We start from the raw sequence: 19081 nt of genomic DNA on the forward strand, positions 1-19081 counted from the left end.
ACATGCTTGCCTTCCTGAAGAGATCCACAGGGGAAAAAAAAAAGCCTTGAGAAACACTCTCCTACAGTGTAGAGGCAGTGGGAGAGAGAGAAGGCAAGCATATTGGGAAACTGGTCTGGGGGAGGGTTGGAGGCGATGTCTTCCAAACTCCTCGGAGGATGAGGAATTTATAAATACCACTCAGAGGAAAGAGGTGAGTTGAGGGAAGGAGACTGGGAGAGGGCTTCCAGGAGATAATGCTCCTGGAAAAAATGCCAGCTAACCAGGTTTTCGGATCAAATGTGTCAGGAGATGCTTTGAGGTAAATAAAATATGAGAAATGAGAAACCTTTGAATTTCCTACATCAGGGGCTAATGAGAAACTCAGGGTGGGCAGCAGGAGGCTTTCCCTGAGCTTTGATCCTTAGGGAGGAAAAAATTGGGACTTGTCAATTCCCCTGAGGAGCTCTCTCAGGTGGAGAGAGAAGAGGGTTAAGGTCACACAATATTAGGTCAGAGATCATGTCAACCCCCCATAAGGAATGGATTATGCCTGGACAGATGGCAGGGAAAGGCTTCCGAGGAAGTTGAAAGGGAAACACAGAAGCATTCCCTGAGCTGAGCTGATCACAGGGAATTGCTTTATCCATACTGCATTTGGTTTTATTATAGTTATTCTTCAGTGAAGATACTCTGTCTCTGCAATTTATAATATGGACATAAATCTCTGCTTGAGATAGAATTACCCATCAAACCACTGATAGACTACTTTAGACCCATCCCACAACTGCAGTCATTTTCTTGGTAGACTGGGGAAACACTCCCCCTCACCTCATGCACACACCAAGGGCACCGAGTGAAAATTGACAGCAGAATGAACTTTGATTACAGAGGGAAGGACATAATGATACAATTGTCTAGGCCCACGTGGTCTCAAAAGGGTTTTCTCATATCATTTATGAGAGCGATCCTCTCCAGAACTCTGGGGAGGGGGCCCATTATTTCCATTTTACAGATGTAGAGACTGTGGCCCAGAGAAGACTAATGAATTGTCTAAGACCATGAGTGGCAGAGCCAGGATCTGGATCTATTTCCTCTCATTCTAAGTTCAGTTCTTTAAGACAATGCAGGCAGAAGATAGCTTTCTTGATGGGCATTCTGCCAGAGCAATATGCTTGGAACGACTCTTATCTTGGCAAAAGCCATAAGGGTCTCAATAGTGACAGATACCTTTTAAAAATTCATCAGATGATGAAGGATGTGGGCCCAGGTACAGTTGGAGGCCTTCTTCTGGGAAAGCCCTGCATCTATCCAAGCTCAGGAGTACATGTGATGAGCACCACTGCAAATTACTACCTGTCTTTAATGTGTTCCAGATTCGTGTCCACAACTCTTTTAAGATCCATCCAGGAGCTCAATGTCTCCTGTAGCCTCTAATGAGGCTGAAATATGGCTAAACTAACCCCAAAGATTCTTGGGTGTACCCAATTCAAAATCTAGGGTCCGATCTCAGGCACTCAGACTTCTGGTGATAACCCAGAACACATACATTTCTGGTATGTGCCAGATCCATAAACTGGCCTTTCTCCATTTGAAATGATTCTTCAGCTCATTGGACTGGAAGTACACTGAGCTCTGCTTTTATCATCCTTCTGTACTGATTTCACCATAAGGCCTGGAGAAATGCAACTCACCTTTCAGGGCTTCAATTTTCTGACTTAAAGAAATTAAGGTTTAATGTTTTACTGTCACGGGCAAGAGGTCAGATGGCTTGAGGATGTCATCTCTTCCTGCTGGGATGCTGACTCATACAGTGGGTACATCTGACTTAAAAGCCCATGCCCCATCCACTCTGCTGGACTGATCTCTAGAGCTTCCTGTGGTTTTTGTGATGTATCACTCCACGTTCCTTGAACTACTGAGGATGGGAATGAAGAACGGATGCTGATATTTGCTGTTTGCACTAAGAGTGCAAAACCACCCAGTTAACAAATACTTACTAAGGAGCCAAGCCTGTGGACCTCCATCCGCGGCTACATTGCTATTACTTCCAGTACAGCCTCAAAGAGAGAGTGTGCTTTAAAAATACTTACCTTGGTTTTCTCATTAAGTTTTATAACTCTGTAGAAATACACTGGATTTTTGTGTCAGGACATCTGAGTATGAATCTAAGCTCTATCCACTATTAGTTGCAAGAATTTGGGCATATAACAATTTTAAATGTCCATTTACTCATCTGTTAAAAGGTCATAATATTTTCCTATTGCCTCATTTGTTGATTTCTGGAATCAAACGAGACAAAATGTAAGGCAAATGAACATGGTAGGGTGTTATACAGAAGGGATATAATAGTAAAAAAAAAAAAAAAAAAAGACTTAGAGATGCCCTACTTGTCTTTGTTAGACAAGTTGTACAGAATATTTGGGGAAAACCACTGAAAAATCCTGGAGTTAACTATGCAGCAGTGTATCTGAAAGTCAGAGAAGTAGACATGCTAAGGGAAGAGTCGGTCAAAGCTGTTGGTTATTACTCAGTTTCTTGCAAGGTTTTAACTAGGGATTATTTGGCATTGTCTGGAGATAATTTTGGGTCTTACAACTTGGTGGGTTGGCGGGGCATTTGGCTACTGACATCTAGTGGGTAGAGGCAAGGGATGCCGCAAAGCACCCTGTAATGCTTATAACAGCCCCACATCAATGAATTATGTGGGCCAAAATGTTAATAGTGTTGAAGTTGAGAAATCCAGGCCTACTAGAAGTTGCTTGGGTTCCGAAACTAGTATACCGTATTTATTCCTGTGTTCTAGCACCTAGTGCTGCACTTGGCACAAAGTGGACACCGTACATATATATATATATATATATATATATTCTGAATAAATGAACACCCACAGAGAACCTGATATGCCAGTTAGAACTAATTCATACTGCCAGTGCAAGTCTTATTTCCTCGAGGCACCCTCTCTGTCTACTCTTCTAGCTTCTTTACTTTTCTGTCCTGTTGTAGCTTCATCCCTCTTTCCTCCTCCCAACATCGGGCAAGAGTGAGAATAGCGTATCAAATCTGAGGATGCCTTGTAGTGATAAATAATGCTTAGAAGGCACAACTACAAGACTTCCCCTGGCTCCCCACCTTCAGACCACTCCATTTCAGCCAGATGAATAATCACATCAGTAAATAAATGGATTCACTCTCTGAAGGAAATGGATTCCTTCACTGAGCATAAACAGACAGGACCAAAAGCACTTATTTCCTGCAACTGTCTTACTAGAACGCTTCAATTATGCTTTTAAAAAGACACATCCTGAGCCATGAAAAAGAAACTAGGTTTAGATGAGAAAAAGGAAAATGAAGGCATTTACTTCTGGGAGCACAGATATTATGTCTATCTGTTCATCACGGCATCTCCGAAGCCTAGCATGGTACCTGGCACTTGGTAAGCATCCTTAAATATTTGCTGAATGCAAGAATAGCCTGGTGAAGTCAACACTCCAAGCCTTCCCTCAAATCTGCCCCCAGTTAAAAAAAATTATTTTTTGGTCTCAAACCATTCAATTTCATAGGAAGGCAAATTGAATGTCATAGGCTTTGAAAAATTATATTCCGTTTCTTCCCTTATCTAGCACCTTCTTATTCAGTGGTGCTAGATAAAGATATATGGGTTCATCATTGAGAGGTAGATGTCACTGTGGTGACTTGAAAAGTCCTCAAGTAATAATCTATATTGGGCACAAATGTTCTTAAAGCCATTTTTTTTTTACCAGAAATAAAACAAGTCTAAAATATTTGTCATATCTTTGCCAGAAAGCCTACACAGAGACAATGTGTGGTAATTTGGGAGAATCTAAAGATTCTGCAAGCAGGGCTAAAGAAGTCACATGGGTACTATCAACAGAAGCTTTTTACCCCCAACCTACCAGTTCCCCCCCAAAACTCTAATGAAATGATTACCCCCTTACATTTGGCCAACCCAAAGCTCCACAGTGAACTGATTGCCCTGTGCTGGGAATAAGCTTTCCAGAAACCATAGTGGAATGCGTCTGAAGTTACCCAGGAACCATTTTCCATTAAGACTTTTGGCTTGAATCTGTTCAAAAATGATCACTGTAAAATATATTAATTATGCAGATCCATTAGTCTGCAGAGTAAAGTGACTGAGGTGCTTCTATTTTCAACTCATCCCTAAACTTTAAACATTTAAAGGCACACCCATGACCAAGAGCCTCTTCTAGAGGATTGAATGCCTCATGTGTTCCTTTCAGGCTCAAAATCCTCCCTGATTCCATCTTCTTAGACAAGGATGGAACAGGACCACCAGCTCTGTTTGTACACCAGCTTAGAGTGTTTGATGACAAATTCAAGCCTCGTCCCACGCTCATTATGTCTTAACACCACATGCTATTCCTGCATACTCAATAGATCATTTTTAAGCTCTTAAGGATCAACTTGATTAAGTACACACATCCACAGCCAAAGAGAAGGCAGAAGAAAATGTAGGTAAGATGAAAGACAATCTCTACTGTGATTTATTTTGGATTTGGTCTCCTCTCGGAAGAAAGCTCTATCTTGTAGATGGAGACTGACATATGATATGCTTTATAAAATTGTCTCTAAGCTTAGTTTTAAGGGATAAGCCTATATTTCATGAACACTGTGGATGAGTACAACATATTTCTTTAAAGTAAAAGTGCTCATTTGATGACTGTTAATATATTTAAACCTCTCATAAATGCTGGTGGAAAACGCAGATTGATTTAAATTTCTTTATCCTGACTGGCTCTAATACCACACTCTCTGATTAAACCATCCAATTATTATTTTTTAAGAGCAAGAAAAAGAGGTCAATAAGTTTTACCTCTGACAAAAATGACTATCATTTTGGAAACACATCTTCCTGAGTACTGCACTCTGATCTCTTTCATTTACTCTACACCAGGAGTAGTTCAAAAGCTATCACTATTAGATGCAGCAGACCACACCAAGAAGTCAATATTGTGTCAACACTTCAAAACTGGACTCTTAATGCTCCCAATTTGGGATGGGTTGTTTTTGTTGGTTTGTTTGTTCATTTGTGTTTTTAGATCCCTCTGGTTTGGGGTGAAATAGAGCAAAAGTGTCCTAAGCTAGGTTCTCTCTTCTAGTAACATTTTCATCACTCACAATCCTTTCTCTCTCACTGAGGGAAGAAAATGCAGCATTTCACAGGCTCACCTCATGACGGGTGTGCCCCGTTTCTAGTCCGAAAACTGCCAGTGGAGGAGAAATGTCAAACATATTGATTCTACTCAGTTGCATTTTCCTCCTAAAAGATCCAGTTGAATTTTATTGGCTTAAATGGATTTCAAATGGAGAGTTCAGTGCTCAGGTGCAAAAGAATGTATCTGGGGCCTCTGAATTTCAACTTTGTCACACTTCACAGCATGCTTATCGGCAGCTGTTTTCATTTTTTAATTACCCAGGTGGTATAGGCGCTTTGCAATATTCTACCTGAAGGGCCACGTCAGTGCTTTCCAGCTGGCCACAAAGTGCAAGAAACTCATGCTGGGGGTGAGTAAAAAAAAAAGGTGAGAATTCTACAAAGTCTCCACAAATACATCAATTCAGTAGCAACTGTTTTTTATATTTTGCATCAGTGATAAAGCAGATACCTTGAGGTACTGATATGTGTGTTATCATCACATCTTAATTTTGACTCTATGTTCGAAAGATTGAAAACCAAAGGGGTGGATTTCTTGTGATCAATTTAAAAAAGCTACCTTAATTCAGCCACTTCTGCATATAGCTCTCCCTGGACTGGCTCCCTCTTGTGAGATCCACATCTTTATAGTTGAGTGGAAATACAACGCACACTCTCTAGTTACAAACACATAATTAGCTTAGAGTCACAAAAGCAGAGCCTGAGAAGAAGGAGGCTATGTAGCTTCAGAAGGGGGAAAAGCACTAATGAAAATATGGTGTAAAAAAAAATATGGTGTGTTATGGTACACCCTGCAAGTCGCTGCAGGCTAGGAGTTGGTTGTAGATTGTACTGATGAAGTGAAACCCTGGCTGAGGGGAGAGATGAAGAGCTTGACTCTGGAATGAGCCTGTCTGGCTCTGAGTTTCATCATTATCACCGTGTTGCCACAAACGAATGGCACACTTGCCTCTGTCTCCATTTTCTTATCTGTAAAACTGGGATTTATCTGTAAATCTCCCTCCTGGGATAGCTGTGAAGATTCAAGGAAACAAGCCATGTAAAATGCTTAGCACAGTGCCAGGCATACAGTAGGTACTTACTAAATGGAAACGACGACTGCATTCCTCATCTTGCTAAAAAGAATAAGTGGTCTCATTGTGAAATCAAAATTCCCTTTGTTATTCTCCCCTACGTGGCACAGATTTTTATTCCTTTGAAGAGATTACAACAGTTTTGGGGGTAATGGCATTCTGGACTTTTCCAAAGGGATGCTTTCAAGACCAGGCACGTTCATCCTAAATCACACAAAAGGTCTTGACCTCTCCAAGGACCCACTGTCCTTCCTATATCAGTGGGTACGAGCCTGCTGGGAGCCCTAACAGTTTTGTAAACTGGCAGCCCGCAGGACAAGACAGATACTTTCACCTGCAGGGTGCCCCCCACCCCCGCCCAGATCTGCATTCATTTCGGTTACTGAACAGCTTCAGAGCATGATCAACTCCGTTTACAGCTAGCGACTTTGTACATAACCTGTTAATGACAGCCATGTAAAGAGAAAGATGACAAAAATATTAAGGGATGTTGGGGGAGTGGGTGTTTGGGGAGATAAAGACAGATGTTCAGTGCTGTTGAGTTTCCTTAGCGGTAAATGCCAACAGCCCAAGGATAGAAGTTTTCTTTTTTCAACAAACTACCAACTAAGGAACACTTGGTGCTCGTGAGGGTTTATGGCATCTAAGGCTGTTATAAGGAACGTGCTTCTTGTGACCAGTAAGAGGCAATGTAAGTTCATATGGGTTTAGAAGATTTTAAAAAAATGTATAATAGTTTATTACTATACATTCAAATGAATCCTTTAAATGTAGTCTTATTTTTTTTAAATTTTTACTGGAGGATTTTTGAGGCTGAACTCAATTAACCAAAATTCAAAATTCTGTTTGTCAGAATGAGTAGTTCCATTCCAGCTTGCAAAGGGTGTGTGAGGGGCAGAATGCCCAAAAGAAGCAGACGTGGGGACCACATTCCTAGATTCCCAGACACTAGTGTTTCCATGAGCTGCCCCTAGATTACTTCAGGATCTGAATCATTCCTCTTCCGAAAAAGAATTCTATGCCTAAGAGGTCTAGGCACACATGATATTCCTAACTTTACTTTCAAAATCTCTGAAGAATAGATAGTCAGACCCCCTCTTGCTTCTTATTCAGTGGTGCCTTTAACTTTCATTATAAATATATTCTCTAATCCATTTCACCATGAAAAAGACTATGCAGATTTGTTGACTGTGTAACAAAAAGAGAAGATGAGAACCTCAGTTTATTTCCATTAGAGCAATTATTTAATCATCCAATCATCTCTCTCTAGGGTAATTATATTGACAGACCTTCTCTCAGACTTCTGAATTAACAACAAAGAATTCAGATCCTCTAACACTCTCTAGAAAAACAGATAGAAAAAAAGCAGTTAACCAGGTAATGCCTTTAAAAATCATAACTAGCAGTGGTGAGCAGATCACGGTATGGCACTAGTTTGAATTGAATAACAGCAACTTTTCTCTTGATCAGCATCAGATACAGAAACATGAGAGCCAGGGCTGGGCATCTGACAGACGGTGGCACAAACACACAGTGCAAAGACAGAAGAGAAGCAATAGCCACTTGTGATTAAATCTTTTCACGGAATTCTAGAGATGTACTTTAATGATCTGAACACTTTTCATAAATTCAGTTCTTTTAAAGGTGCATGTACCTCATCCTAGAGGAAACTCATCTCATCTATTCTACCCTGGCTTAAGGCCTCATGAAATTAGCACACCCCTTCTTGGCACAGCACAACGTATTTGGTAGCCATTTATGGAGTTTACAAAATTCTTGCTCTGACATTGAGGAAGAAACTTAATTAAAATGATATGCAGATTATGGCACAATGAACATACTTAAGTCATTAAACACTCCCGGTGGGAGGCAGAATGACATGACATTTTTATGAAGCCAAATGTAAGTTTGCTTAAATAGTTTCCTTACTATGTTCAGAGAAACCCAGCGCATCCTTCAACAACTAAGGTAAGCATCACACTATCATACAGCAGAGCTCTTTGGCTTAAACAGATGAATACGAGCAAGCAAAGTAAGAAAAAAAAAGACATTATCCCTAAAGATTTCAGAAAATGATATTTGGAAAGATAAGTGACTGTACAGTCTAAATCTATGCAAACACACACACACGCACACACACACACACACACCCCACCCCCAGCCAGCTGTAAATCAAGAGAGATATAAACTTACCGGAGCAAATATCACCATACACATTTACAAAAGAATTGATAATCCAACTTCCCTCTCCTGAAAGAAAATAGAGGCTCTCTCATACTAAAAATCAAGCTTCTCTGTCCACAGCACGAGCCACTGGTCCCTCTTTTTATGAAGCAAAGGAGGAGAACAAGAAAATCAATGAGGAGGGTAAGTGAGATGTTATACCAATCAGGTAGCAGCTTCTGCCTTATTTGCAGAGAGATGGCAAAACGGTCATATTATTAGACAGTGGCAACCCACAGCCGAAGTACAGCAACCTGATACTTCCCTCCGGTGAAAGGCTGCCTGCTTTTTGGGAGGTGGTTACCATCCCACACTTGGCTGTTTGCTCCCAACTGCAAGGGCAGGACCGGCTGCTGTGAGCAAGCCAGCTGCATCACCCAGGGAGCACCATCTCCCCCTTGAATCTGCGAGCCCTCTCCTCCCTCCACCCAGTGCTTAAAAACAAACTGGGAAATCAAAAGGAGCTGGGAATTTGTGTGTCCAGGGTGCGTGGGGGAAGTGGTGGTTTTAGAAAATCCTTATGAATAGATTTGCATAGATTAAGGAGATGTGTATACGTTTGCTTAGAAAAAATTGCCCTCGTTTTTATGAAAATGCCTGGATGCGATGCCTGATACCCATTTGGGAGATTCATACACCACCCATAAATAATCACTAAGGTGATGGTACCTGAAGACAGGCTTTTCGGGCTCTGGCAACTGGGGAAGGGACGAAGGGACTCGGTGGCTTACTCGTCCCAGGAGTGTGACTTAAAGTCTCCGCAGCCAAATCTGAAAATCGAAAAGGTTTCAGAGGTTTCAGTGTGACCTGGGTCTGCTTTGTCTACAAATGGGCCTCTCTAGGAGGGAGATGAGCTTGACAAGTTCAAGGGGCTGAAAGCATAGCATCCTGAGGCAGCACGGTTTAGAGGGATTGGCACTGAATTCACGGACAGGGTGCCCACAGGTGAGACACTCTCCGCACGGTGGCTTCCTGAGGACCCCTTCTCTCTGAGGTCTACACCACAGCAAAGGAGGAAGAAACCCGCATGCCTCTTCCCTTCACATTCCCCATCAGGAGCCCACTCGGGACAGGAATAGTGTTAGGATGGCCCAGGTGTCTCTGCTTTATCTTTTGTGTGGTCGGTGATGGCCTGACGGAAACTCTCCTCGGCTGGCCAGCCTTTTTATTGGTGGTTGTTAATTCGGACTCTGTCCTGAGTGTTTCTTTGGGTCCCTCTCTCTGTCTCTGTCTCACACACACACCAGCACGGCAACAGCAGTCATTACCATCACATCTCCCTCCTCCCTCTCCCCCTCCAAACACACGGTAACAACTCAAGGACGTCGGGGACCAAACAAACAAACCAAACCTGATGAGGAGTCAGGCCACCCGGGTTCCAGCCCCAGCCTTCCACTGACTCGTCATGTGACTTGGGAAGTACCTTAAGGTCTCCGAGTCTCAGTTTGTCTTCTGTGAAATGGGCACACTAACACCTCATAATGCTGCTGGTGGAGGGGAGGGGAACAGATGAAAAATGGCTAAGGCTTTCAATGCACGTACAACCTGGGCTCAGCATCCTGCAGCCGTCTGTTTCCTCCTCCCCCTCCTGTGATGTGCCTGTTCCTCACACATCACCCTCCAGTAGACTCTTGAAAGTTTCAACCTGTACGTGGTCCCTTTGCAATTCTGGTTGGAATCTCATTCCCCCCACACTCTCATCTCCACTCTCCCCACTGCCACTCCTCACCTGCCAGTTGAAAGATCACTGCATTTCATGGAGAGAAGTTACTCAGGGGAGTAAATTGAGCAAATGAACCCAGTTGAAGCAAGAAAAAAAAAAAAAAGGCTGAGAACCACCAGGCAGTTCCATGAGCTCTCAGTAGGCATTTGTGGAATAAATGAATGAAAGACTGACTGAAGGAATCGGGTCCCTGTGCTAAAGGCCACAGTTCGGGCCAGGCGGCTGGTGACCTGCAGTGTTAGAGCCGAGTTAAAGTGATGCAGTTCCAGCCACGCACCTGTAGGGGAGAAGCACTCTTAACAGTTTCTTCAGGGTGGAGAGTGAGTCACTTTTATCAGGGTTTTGAATATTAAGAGCCCCATTTACAGTAAAAGAATTTTGAATTCCATATAATGATGCCAAACATTTCTTGAATATTTGTCTGTGTCAGGTACCAGTCTAAGTTTTTTGTTTGTTTGTTTGTTTGTATAAGTGTGTTATCCTATGTGGGCCGCACAGAACCAAGAAAAGTTATGATTTTCATTCCGGTTTACTGAAGAGGAAACCAAGACCCAAAGAGTTAAGTAACTTATCCAAAGGCACACAGTCAACAGTGGGTAAAGCTAACATTGGAACTCAGTTGGATGCCAGGCGCCAAGCCATTAACTTCTCTGTTCTAGATGTCACATCGCGGCATTTACATTTTTATTTATTCAGCCTCCAGGCTGTGCATGATCCACATATGGCTTCACGGACCCTGGCATAATTCCACAGCGCTTCCCACTGCTTGGATTCACACCACAGAGACTGGGAGGCCCAACTGTAGAAAGGGGGCCTACCAAGCTGCCACAGGCCCCGCCCGGGGTCTGCTGCATTCTGTGTGGACTTGACCTTATTCAAGCCCCTGGAAGACAGGAGGTGTGAGGCTCCGTCTCGGGATTGCCACTGGCCTGCTCAGTGACCCTGGGCGTGTCCCTTCATTTGTCCATCTTTCAGGTTTTCTCAGTTTAAATGGAAGGGTTTCCACTGAGTGATCTCTAAAGGGCTTGTGGGATCAACTTTGACCAGATAAGGTTCTAAGACTAAAGGTAGGATTCTATTCTGCTGCTGGGGTCTGCTCTTCCTGCCTCCTATTTTGTTCCAGATAAAGCGTCAACATTCTCTCCGGCTCCCCGCCACCCCCTCCCTCCCTTCATCTCTCACCTGGGCCACTGTGATAGACGCCCTGCAGACCTCCCTGCCTTCACTCTTATCCCGATAAAGCATGCTCTATACATTATCCAGACTGAGCTATTTAGAATATAAATTAGATCATATCACTCGTCTGAGAAAAATATTTCTGTCGTCATCCAGTAGGTTGCACGTAAAACTCAAACTCTTTACTGTGTCTCCAAAGCCTTATGTGACCCCGCTCCCATCTGCCTTTTTGTTTTTAATCTAATTCCAACCGTCTGCCTCCCTACTCTTCAGCCACACTAGCCTTTTATACCTTTGCACTCGCTATTTCTTCTGCCTGGAACATTCTTTCCTCAGATCTTTGCCTGCTCTCTTCCTTTGTCACTGGATCCTTAGTTCTATTGTCCACTCTTTAGAGGGTCCTTCTTCCCTGACCACCAGACCTAAAAACACCCTCTCTCTCCCCAGTCACTCTCTTTCATGTTACCTTGTATTTTGTTGTTGTGATCGCAGTGCTGCTGGTGATGTGTGTGTGTGTGTGTGTGTGTGTGTGTGTGTGTGTGTGTGTGATGTGGGTTTTCTGTACCTCTTATTGCCTTTTTGTTCTTATTTACTTGTCTGTTTAATTAACTTCTTTCACTAGGAGATAACTTCTGGGGAAGTAGGAAGTCTGTTTGTTTTGCATAACACTGTATCCTCAGTGTCTAAGAGAATGCTTGGCGCTTAGTAGATGCTTAACGTCCCATGAATGAATCAATCAATCAACATGAGAACAAGTTAGGCTTGAGACAGGAAAAGAAACCTGCCTCTCGAAAGACCTTAGACTTGAAATGCAGCACAGGTGAACAAAGGTGATTGACTGACTCATATTGATGGACACAGACTGTTTGTACTTCCTCATTCGGGGAACCTTCTTGAAAGGTTGCAGATTTCTGTATCATGTTGATGTAAGTGGAGGCCGTGTCAAAGACAGTGGAGAGCTCCTTTTGGAAACCATATGGATGAGGTGTTCTCTAGAAGCTTGGGTGCCCAGGGTTCAGTTTATCTAGGCCCACACAGATATTTGGATATTTGAACACTTGACTGTAAGTCTGTCATCAGAGAGCAAATAGTCTTGTCAGCCAGCCTCTTACACTGTCCTGACTTCCATTCTAGCAGACAGTTCAGATAGTCGGCTACCACTGTAACATGCCGTTGGAACTGACAGGAATCAAGCAACATGCCATTGTTGATGGCTCTTGTTTGGAAAACATGATATTAGCGTTGTCACTACTGTCTTCAAAATAACATTTACCCATTATTAGACTATTAAAAATAGTACGGTGTTCTCTGAGTTGGGTACTTATAGAGAAGGCTAAATGAAAATCATCTGTGATGCTCAGAAAACATCATCAGCAATGCTGATTTCCAATATGGTCAGATCTTCAACTCTGATCTTTCAACAGACCGTGGCCTTCAGACAACTGCAAATGAATTTTTTTTCTAAACCGAAATGCTTGTCTCCCCTTTGGTAGACACACCTCCTGGTAAATGCAACAGCTCCTTTCCCTTACAGCTTCTGTTTCCAAATATCTGGCTTCTCACACGGGGTCCTTTCAGGCCTGTCTTGCTTCAGGTTGAGACGGTGGGAGGTCTAGCTTTCTAAGCATTTAGCAAACACTGAAAGGAAAATTGCAGCGCCATGAGGACCTCTCCCTCCATTGCTGCAGGGGGAGGAAGGTAATCCAAGACAAGAAGACTACTCTGGCCACACTAATAAATGACTGAGGGCATTACCTAAGTTTCTTCCATTTTGCTCCCAAAACAATTTCAACTCTTTCAAGCTATAGTAATGAGAGCACTTATATTTAATCTACTTATGGAACAACCTTGAAATCTTTAATGGTGCCTTCCTTACTCTGACTGCAAACAGCTCCTGGCAGGAATAAAAGGCCATTTATTCTGACATGGACTGGTAAATAGGGTCAGGGCAGAACTTTCTAGACCTCTTGTTATTTATTTCTTTGGAGGGAGAAAGAGTGTTTTCCTCCAACTCTGTCTTTTTTTCAAAAACCTAATGAGATAAAGTAATATCAATAAAATTTGAACATTTATTAGGTTATTAGCTTTCCTCAGGAGAGTTCAAGGCTGGCAAACAGAAGCTGAACACAGAGAAGAAGTTTGCGGAAACAAGAGAAACTAAGAAATATACTGGAACAAGGTTTGAAGAGTGTTTGGGTACTGGGGTGGAAACACAGCCCTGACTAGGAGGACAAGGGAGACAAATGATAACGAACATAGCAAATGAAGCAGACAGAGAAAACAAACTATGCTTACCAAAGGAGAAAGGGGGGGGAGGGATGAATTAGGAGTTTGGGATGAACATATACAACTATATATAAACTAGATAGCCAATGAGGACCTACTGTAGAGCACAGGGAGCTATAGTCAATATCTTATAATAACCTATAATGGAAAAGAATCTGCATAAGAATATATATATAACTGAATCACTTTTTACTGTAGACCTTAAACATTGTAAATCAACTATACTTCAATAAAAAAATGATAAAATTTAAAACAAAAACCAAAAAAAAACTTCAGCAAGTGAAAAATGTTTGACAAATTCTCTGAGAACTGTGAGTCTAAGCAGGATCATACCTTATCCATCTCTGTACCCTCCAAAGCAAAGTGGCTGACACAGAGCAGTCAAGCAAAGATGATTTGCTGAATGCAGGAGGACAGAAGGATTGGGGGGTAGGATATGGTGAAGTGCACGACGACCTTTTGGGCACACACTGTGCTGCACAGCTTCTATTTGTCCCTCCAGCTCCCCTTTCCCCCCCACTCTGCGTCCCAGGCTGACCTAACTGGACCACATGAATGAGCTCCCGTCTCCTGAGGCATCCCAGTGGAGGCACAGCCAATGGGAAGTAATTCCAGGAGGTCTGAAGCCAAGAGGAGACTGAAGCCTGGGTACTTATTCTCTCGGTCCCTCCTGATGGGTTTCTAAGTGGGGTCCGTCCCTCTAGCAAAGGCCACAAGTGCTGTAACGTTGCCTTCTCCACACACTTTGTCTCTCTTTCTGTCTCTCTGTCTCCCCTCCCCCGCTTCACTTGACCCTTTGGGCCTGGGGGGGAACAGCTCGTCTCAGTTGCTATCCTTAAGGTGCTGCATGGGCACCATCCCTTTTTGCTTTACTTAAGTCTTTCCTACTCCTTTTTAATAAGTCGTCTCCCCTTAAAAAAAAAAAAAACTCCCCTTAATCACCCAGTATGAGTGTGCCAGCTCTTTCCTACCTGGAGCCTGACTACACAAACAGGTGGATCTGGGTTCCAGTTCTGTCCCTTACTCCATGTAGAGTCTTTTCACTCGCCATCACCTATAAGATCGAGTACTTGTAAATTACTGCATGCAGAGTGTAAGTACAGAGCAAACGCACAGCATCTAACAAGGTGGGGACAGTTATACTCTTGATAGTGATACTCTTTGCCAGGTTCTGTTTGCTTTATAGATATGATGCCTGGTTGTTTCATTTCTCCTTTAGAGGGAAGAGACTGTCAGGTTTTAGAAAGAAAAGGACAGCCCATACCTTGTTCAGAAAGACTTAACATATTTTCCTCAACTATGAGGGAGTTAGTTATACGAAGGACACTGAGGCATAAGGCTTAAAGTAAATAAGTATTTGTTGAAAATGGTTTTGAATGTTGACATTTCTGAATATTCATAGTATATACATGGGTCCATCTACTTGGTCTACAGAGCAGGACTTTGGAGAGTTGCTTCCTTCTGACACTTCATGGACGGCAGTCTAGGGATTCCCCAATATCCATCCATGATCTCCTGGACCGCAGGCAATAACTCCAGAACTATTATAAGCTGGGTAATTTCTGCTTTCATTCCTGCTCTAATTAAATATTTCAAGCCAATGGAGGGATTGAGTACCTTCAGAAACTCTCTAGAGATCTCAGAAAAACTAACTCTGGAGAGAAGGGGACTGGGTTTTTTTTTTTTTTTTTTTTTTTTTTTTTTTTTTTTTTGTGGTACGCGGGCCTCTCACTACTGTGGCTCTCCCGTTGCGGAGCACAGGCTCCGGACGCACAGGCCCAGCGGCCATGGCTCACGGGCCCAGCCGCTCCGCAGCACGTGGGATCCTCCCAGACCAGGGCACGAACCTGCGTCCCCTGCACCGGCAGGCGGACTCCCAACCACTGCGCCACCAGGGAAGCCCGGGACTCAGGTTTTATATATCACAGCTAAAGCCTACTCGGGGCTCATGTTTTCAATAGGGAAGAACAATCCTCAAATCCACGAGAACTTTGTTATTCTCCCACAATGAAAGGACAGTCATTCATTAGTCTAAAATTTCAGTTCAGCAATTGTTCATGGAATGAGTGCTATATGTCAGGCGTGTGCTAAGTTCAGTGGATTCAGTGGTGAAAAAGATAAATAATAGTCCCTGCCTGATAGGTTCTTAGGATCTTTCTGATTTATCTGCATAAGTCAGGAACCTACCAGGGCTTGGTGTATAAATAGTGCTCAAAACATATTTGTTTAATGATTGAATGAACAGTGCTGAATTACTCTGATGTACTTCTTAATTATAGAGGTAAACACGTGAACATGTTGGCCTACCCTCACATGTATAATATAACCATAAAATAAATATTGCTGTTAAATTCTTGTATGTACCAGAATATAGACAGCACATCCAAATGACCAGATCATCTCAGCTCACAATATAATTTTAAGGATAATCTTTAATATCATAGTTTACAAGCTGAATGCCAGGAATTCCATGGAACTGCTCCTTGGCACACAGTGGAGGTGGGAAGATGGAGCAGGGGGCTCCAACCCCTCCACTCCACTCCACTGGTTGCTATTCTATATCCCAGGCTTCTATATATGGTGGTATAAGAACAGAAAGTTCTATGTCTTAAGCAAAAAAGCATGGAGAACCACTGATGCAATGGAGGAATTTGGCAACTGTCATTTTATTTTTTAGCTGTAATAAACTCTCTAAATCTATATCTTAATTATGACTTTAAAAAAATTTTTATTGGCGTATAATTGACTTACAAGGTTGTGTTAGTTTCAGGTGTACAGCAAAGTGAATCAGTTATACATATATATATATCCACTATTCTTTTTTTTTTTTTAGATTGTTTTCCCATAAAGGCCATTACAGAGTATTGAGTAGAGTTCCCTGTGTTATACAGCAGGTTCTTATTAGTTATCTATTTTACATATAGTAGTGTGTATGTATCAATCCCAATCTTCCAATTTATCCCTCCCCCACCTTATACCCTGGTAACCATAAGTTTGTTTTCTACATCTGTGACTCTACTTCTGTTTTGTAAATAAGTTCATTTGTACCCTTATTTTTGGATTCCACATATAAACAGTATCATATGATATTTGTCTTTCTGTGTCCGACTTAACTTCACTCAGTATGACAGTCTCTAGGCCCATCCATATTGCTGCAAATGGCATTATTTCATTCTTTTTTATGGCTGAATAATATTACACTGTATGTATGCACCACATCTTCTTTATCCATTCCTCTGTTTGGCAATTGTCATTTCTTGCAGTGGGTCTTTGTGATACAAATAACGATGCTAATGTTTATTCCTGGGTATTAGCCTAAGCTCTGTTCATGCACTATCTCATCTGATTATCATTCAACCCTGTGATCTAGAAGCTATTGTTATTTTCATTTTACCAATGAGGAACCTAATGTTTACTGCAGTTCAGAACTTGGCCCAAATCTGCACAGATAAACAGTGTTAGAGCTAGGGTTTGAACCTAGTTTGTCTAACTCAAAAGTCCTGGTTGTAAATCTCATTACCAGCCTTACTAACGTGTGCAATTTTGGCATGTACTGTATATACAAGGTGGGCAGCTGACCATCACTTCTCTGACTGAGCTTATACTTACTGGAAAACAAAAATGATGATGTATTTCAATGGCATAATTTCTGATGATAATATCTGCTGTTCTGCTGTAGAGGTTATAAGTGGTCTCACCAGAAACCTCTAGACAATAGACTCATTCTTCCCACTAATCTTGCATAGCACCCAATTACTGCTCTGCATATAGTAGGTACTAAATACGTTTTTGTTAAATCAGGAAGAGAAAATGAATGAACTTTCTTAAGCCCACATTCATAATTCTAATCAGAAAGAGCAAAGATACAGCTCTCTGTTTTCGATCATTTTTTTTATAATAGAGCTCCATCAGCTTACAAGTTTGGCTGTTCCTGACACATATTTCTTAAAGCCTGGTGCAGAACCACAAGATGAATAGGGGTTGCTGTGATTAAGGATTAAGACTTTATATCAGAAAGAATCCCTGAGGTCCATTTTTTACATGAATCTTGCTGGTAACGTAATAAGAAGGAGGGAAGAAAAACATGGAGACTATTTTCAATAATCTTGCTCAGTACACTGAGAAATGAATAGTAAATCAGATCATGAGCTATGTGACTTCATGGATGGGCTCCCCATGAAGAGAGGGGTCATGGCCAAGTGTGTACACTTGTGGGCCCCTTTGAGCCTTTCTAAACTTCAATTTCTTCACCTGTAAAATGGGAATGATAATGCTGATGCTAATGTGTTATAAATAACACAGGGAAGGAAGCCTGATGGTAATTATCACAAGTGTCTTGCACTGTCTCTCCCTGCTAACGCTTAAGGCCAGATAGATTTAAGAATCAAATTCGTGCAAAATGGCTTTCAGGTTTTCCTTTCCTTCCCAACAAACATGCCTCCAAAACCCACACTAAATTACAGCTCTAAATAAAATAGGGCGTCTGTAGGAAAGAGAATGAGGTCTGCGTCCACCCCACGTAGTTTACAAAAATGTAGAATTTGAAAAATGAGAGCCGTGGAGCTCCAAGGATACTAGCCATGGCCTGTTTGGTTGATTCCATCTGAAACTATTCCCAGTCCATCCCACCTTCCCACTGCAGCCCCAGCTTAGGGATGTGATTTGTTATGATGGGGTGCAGCAAGAGAATGGGGTCCGTCAAAGAGACCTGGAGCATTATTTTAACTTAAGGGCTTATGAATCTTTGAAAAACCTCTCTTTTTGGCCTGAGTATGTCCTACCCAGAGGTGTCTCTGGATTCCTGTGATATGGGATTTGGCCACTTGGCTTAAAGCAAATTAAGTCTCTGTTGGCCAATTCATCTGGCCAATAAAATCTCTCATAATTTTACAAACCCAAAAGATCCCTCCTATCTGGGGATGCTTCCTGCATTCTTAATTTATATTTTTCCCAAATCCTTGGATTCAGGACTACCAAGAAAGATGTTGCAGCCTTGGCTATCTCACAGGGCAGCTGTGATGCCAACACAAGACATCTTTGGTGAAAATACTCTTGAGAATTGAAATCTACAATTCTAAAGAGAGTTCCTGTTCATGTCTGTGCTCAGTGTCTTCCTCCATAAACATACTATGCAACCATTCCTACTGTATTAGTTGATGATTTATTATTGCAGGCCAGCTTAGAATGGTTCAACATGCCACGTGCACTCACACAGAGGGAGTCTTCTTTTTCAGCTGTGCATCTAGTTTTAAAACAGACTGCTTTACCACTGTCTCCTTTAAAATGTTAGCTCCTTCATAAACCATCCCCGAGTTGTTAAATGATACAAATTAAGAGAGTGAAGCTGAAGAACAGGACATTCTGATATTTCCAGAATGTCACTTATCTCAACTCTAAGAGCAGCCCTTTTCCTCCCATCTCTAG

The 19081-nt window shown here is 42.1% G+C and overlaps 1 protein-coding gene across 2 annotated transcripts in view; it reads right to left on the minus strand.

Annotated features, from left to right (window-relative positions):
• SYNPR (synaptoporin) overlaps positions 1 to 19081 on the minus strand; it is a 290500-nt gene that overhangs the window by 132630 nt on the left and 138789 nt on the right. Inside the window, exon 1 of one of the 2 annotated variants that reach the window (XM_082639441.1) lies at positions 8443 to 8606. The exons of the other annotated variant lie outside the window; for it this stretch is intronic. Within the exon in view, the coding sequence (XP_082495567.1) occupies positions 8443 to 8466 (24 nt within the window). The 5' untranslated portion in view covers positions 8467 to 8606. Of the gene's footprint in view, positions 1 to 8442; positions 8607 to 19081 lie in introns of those variants that run through there. 2 annotated transcript variants of the gene reach the window in all.

Source organism: Mesoplodon mirus (genome assembly GCF_964341445.2).
Source record: "Mesoplodon mirus genome assembly, chromosome: 12".
In the NCBI taxonomy this organism is placed as follows: domain Eukaryota; kingdom Metazoa; phylum Chordata; class Mammalia; order Artiodactyla; family Ziphiidae; genus Mesoplodon; species Mesoplodon mirus.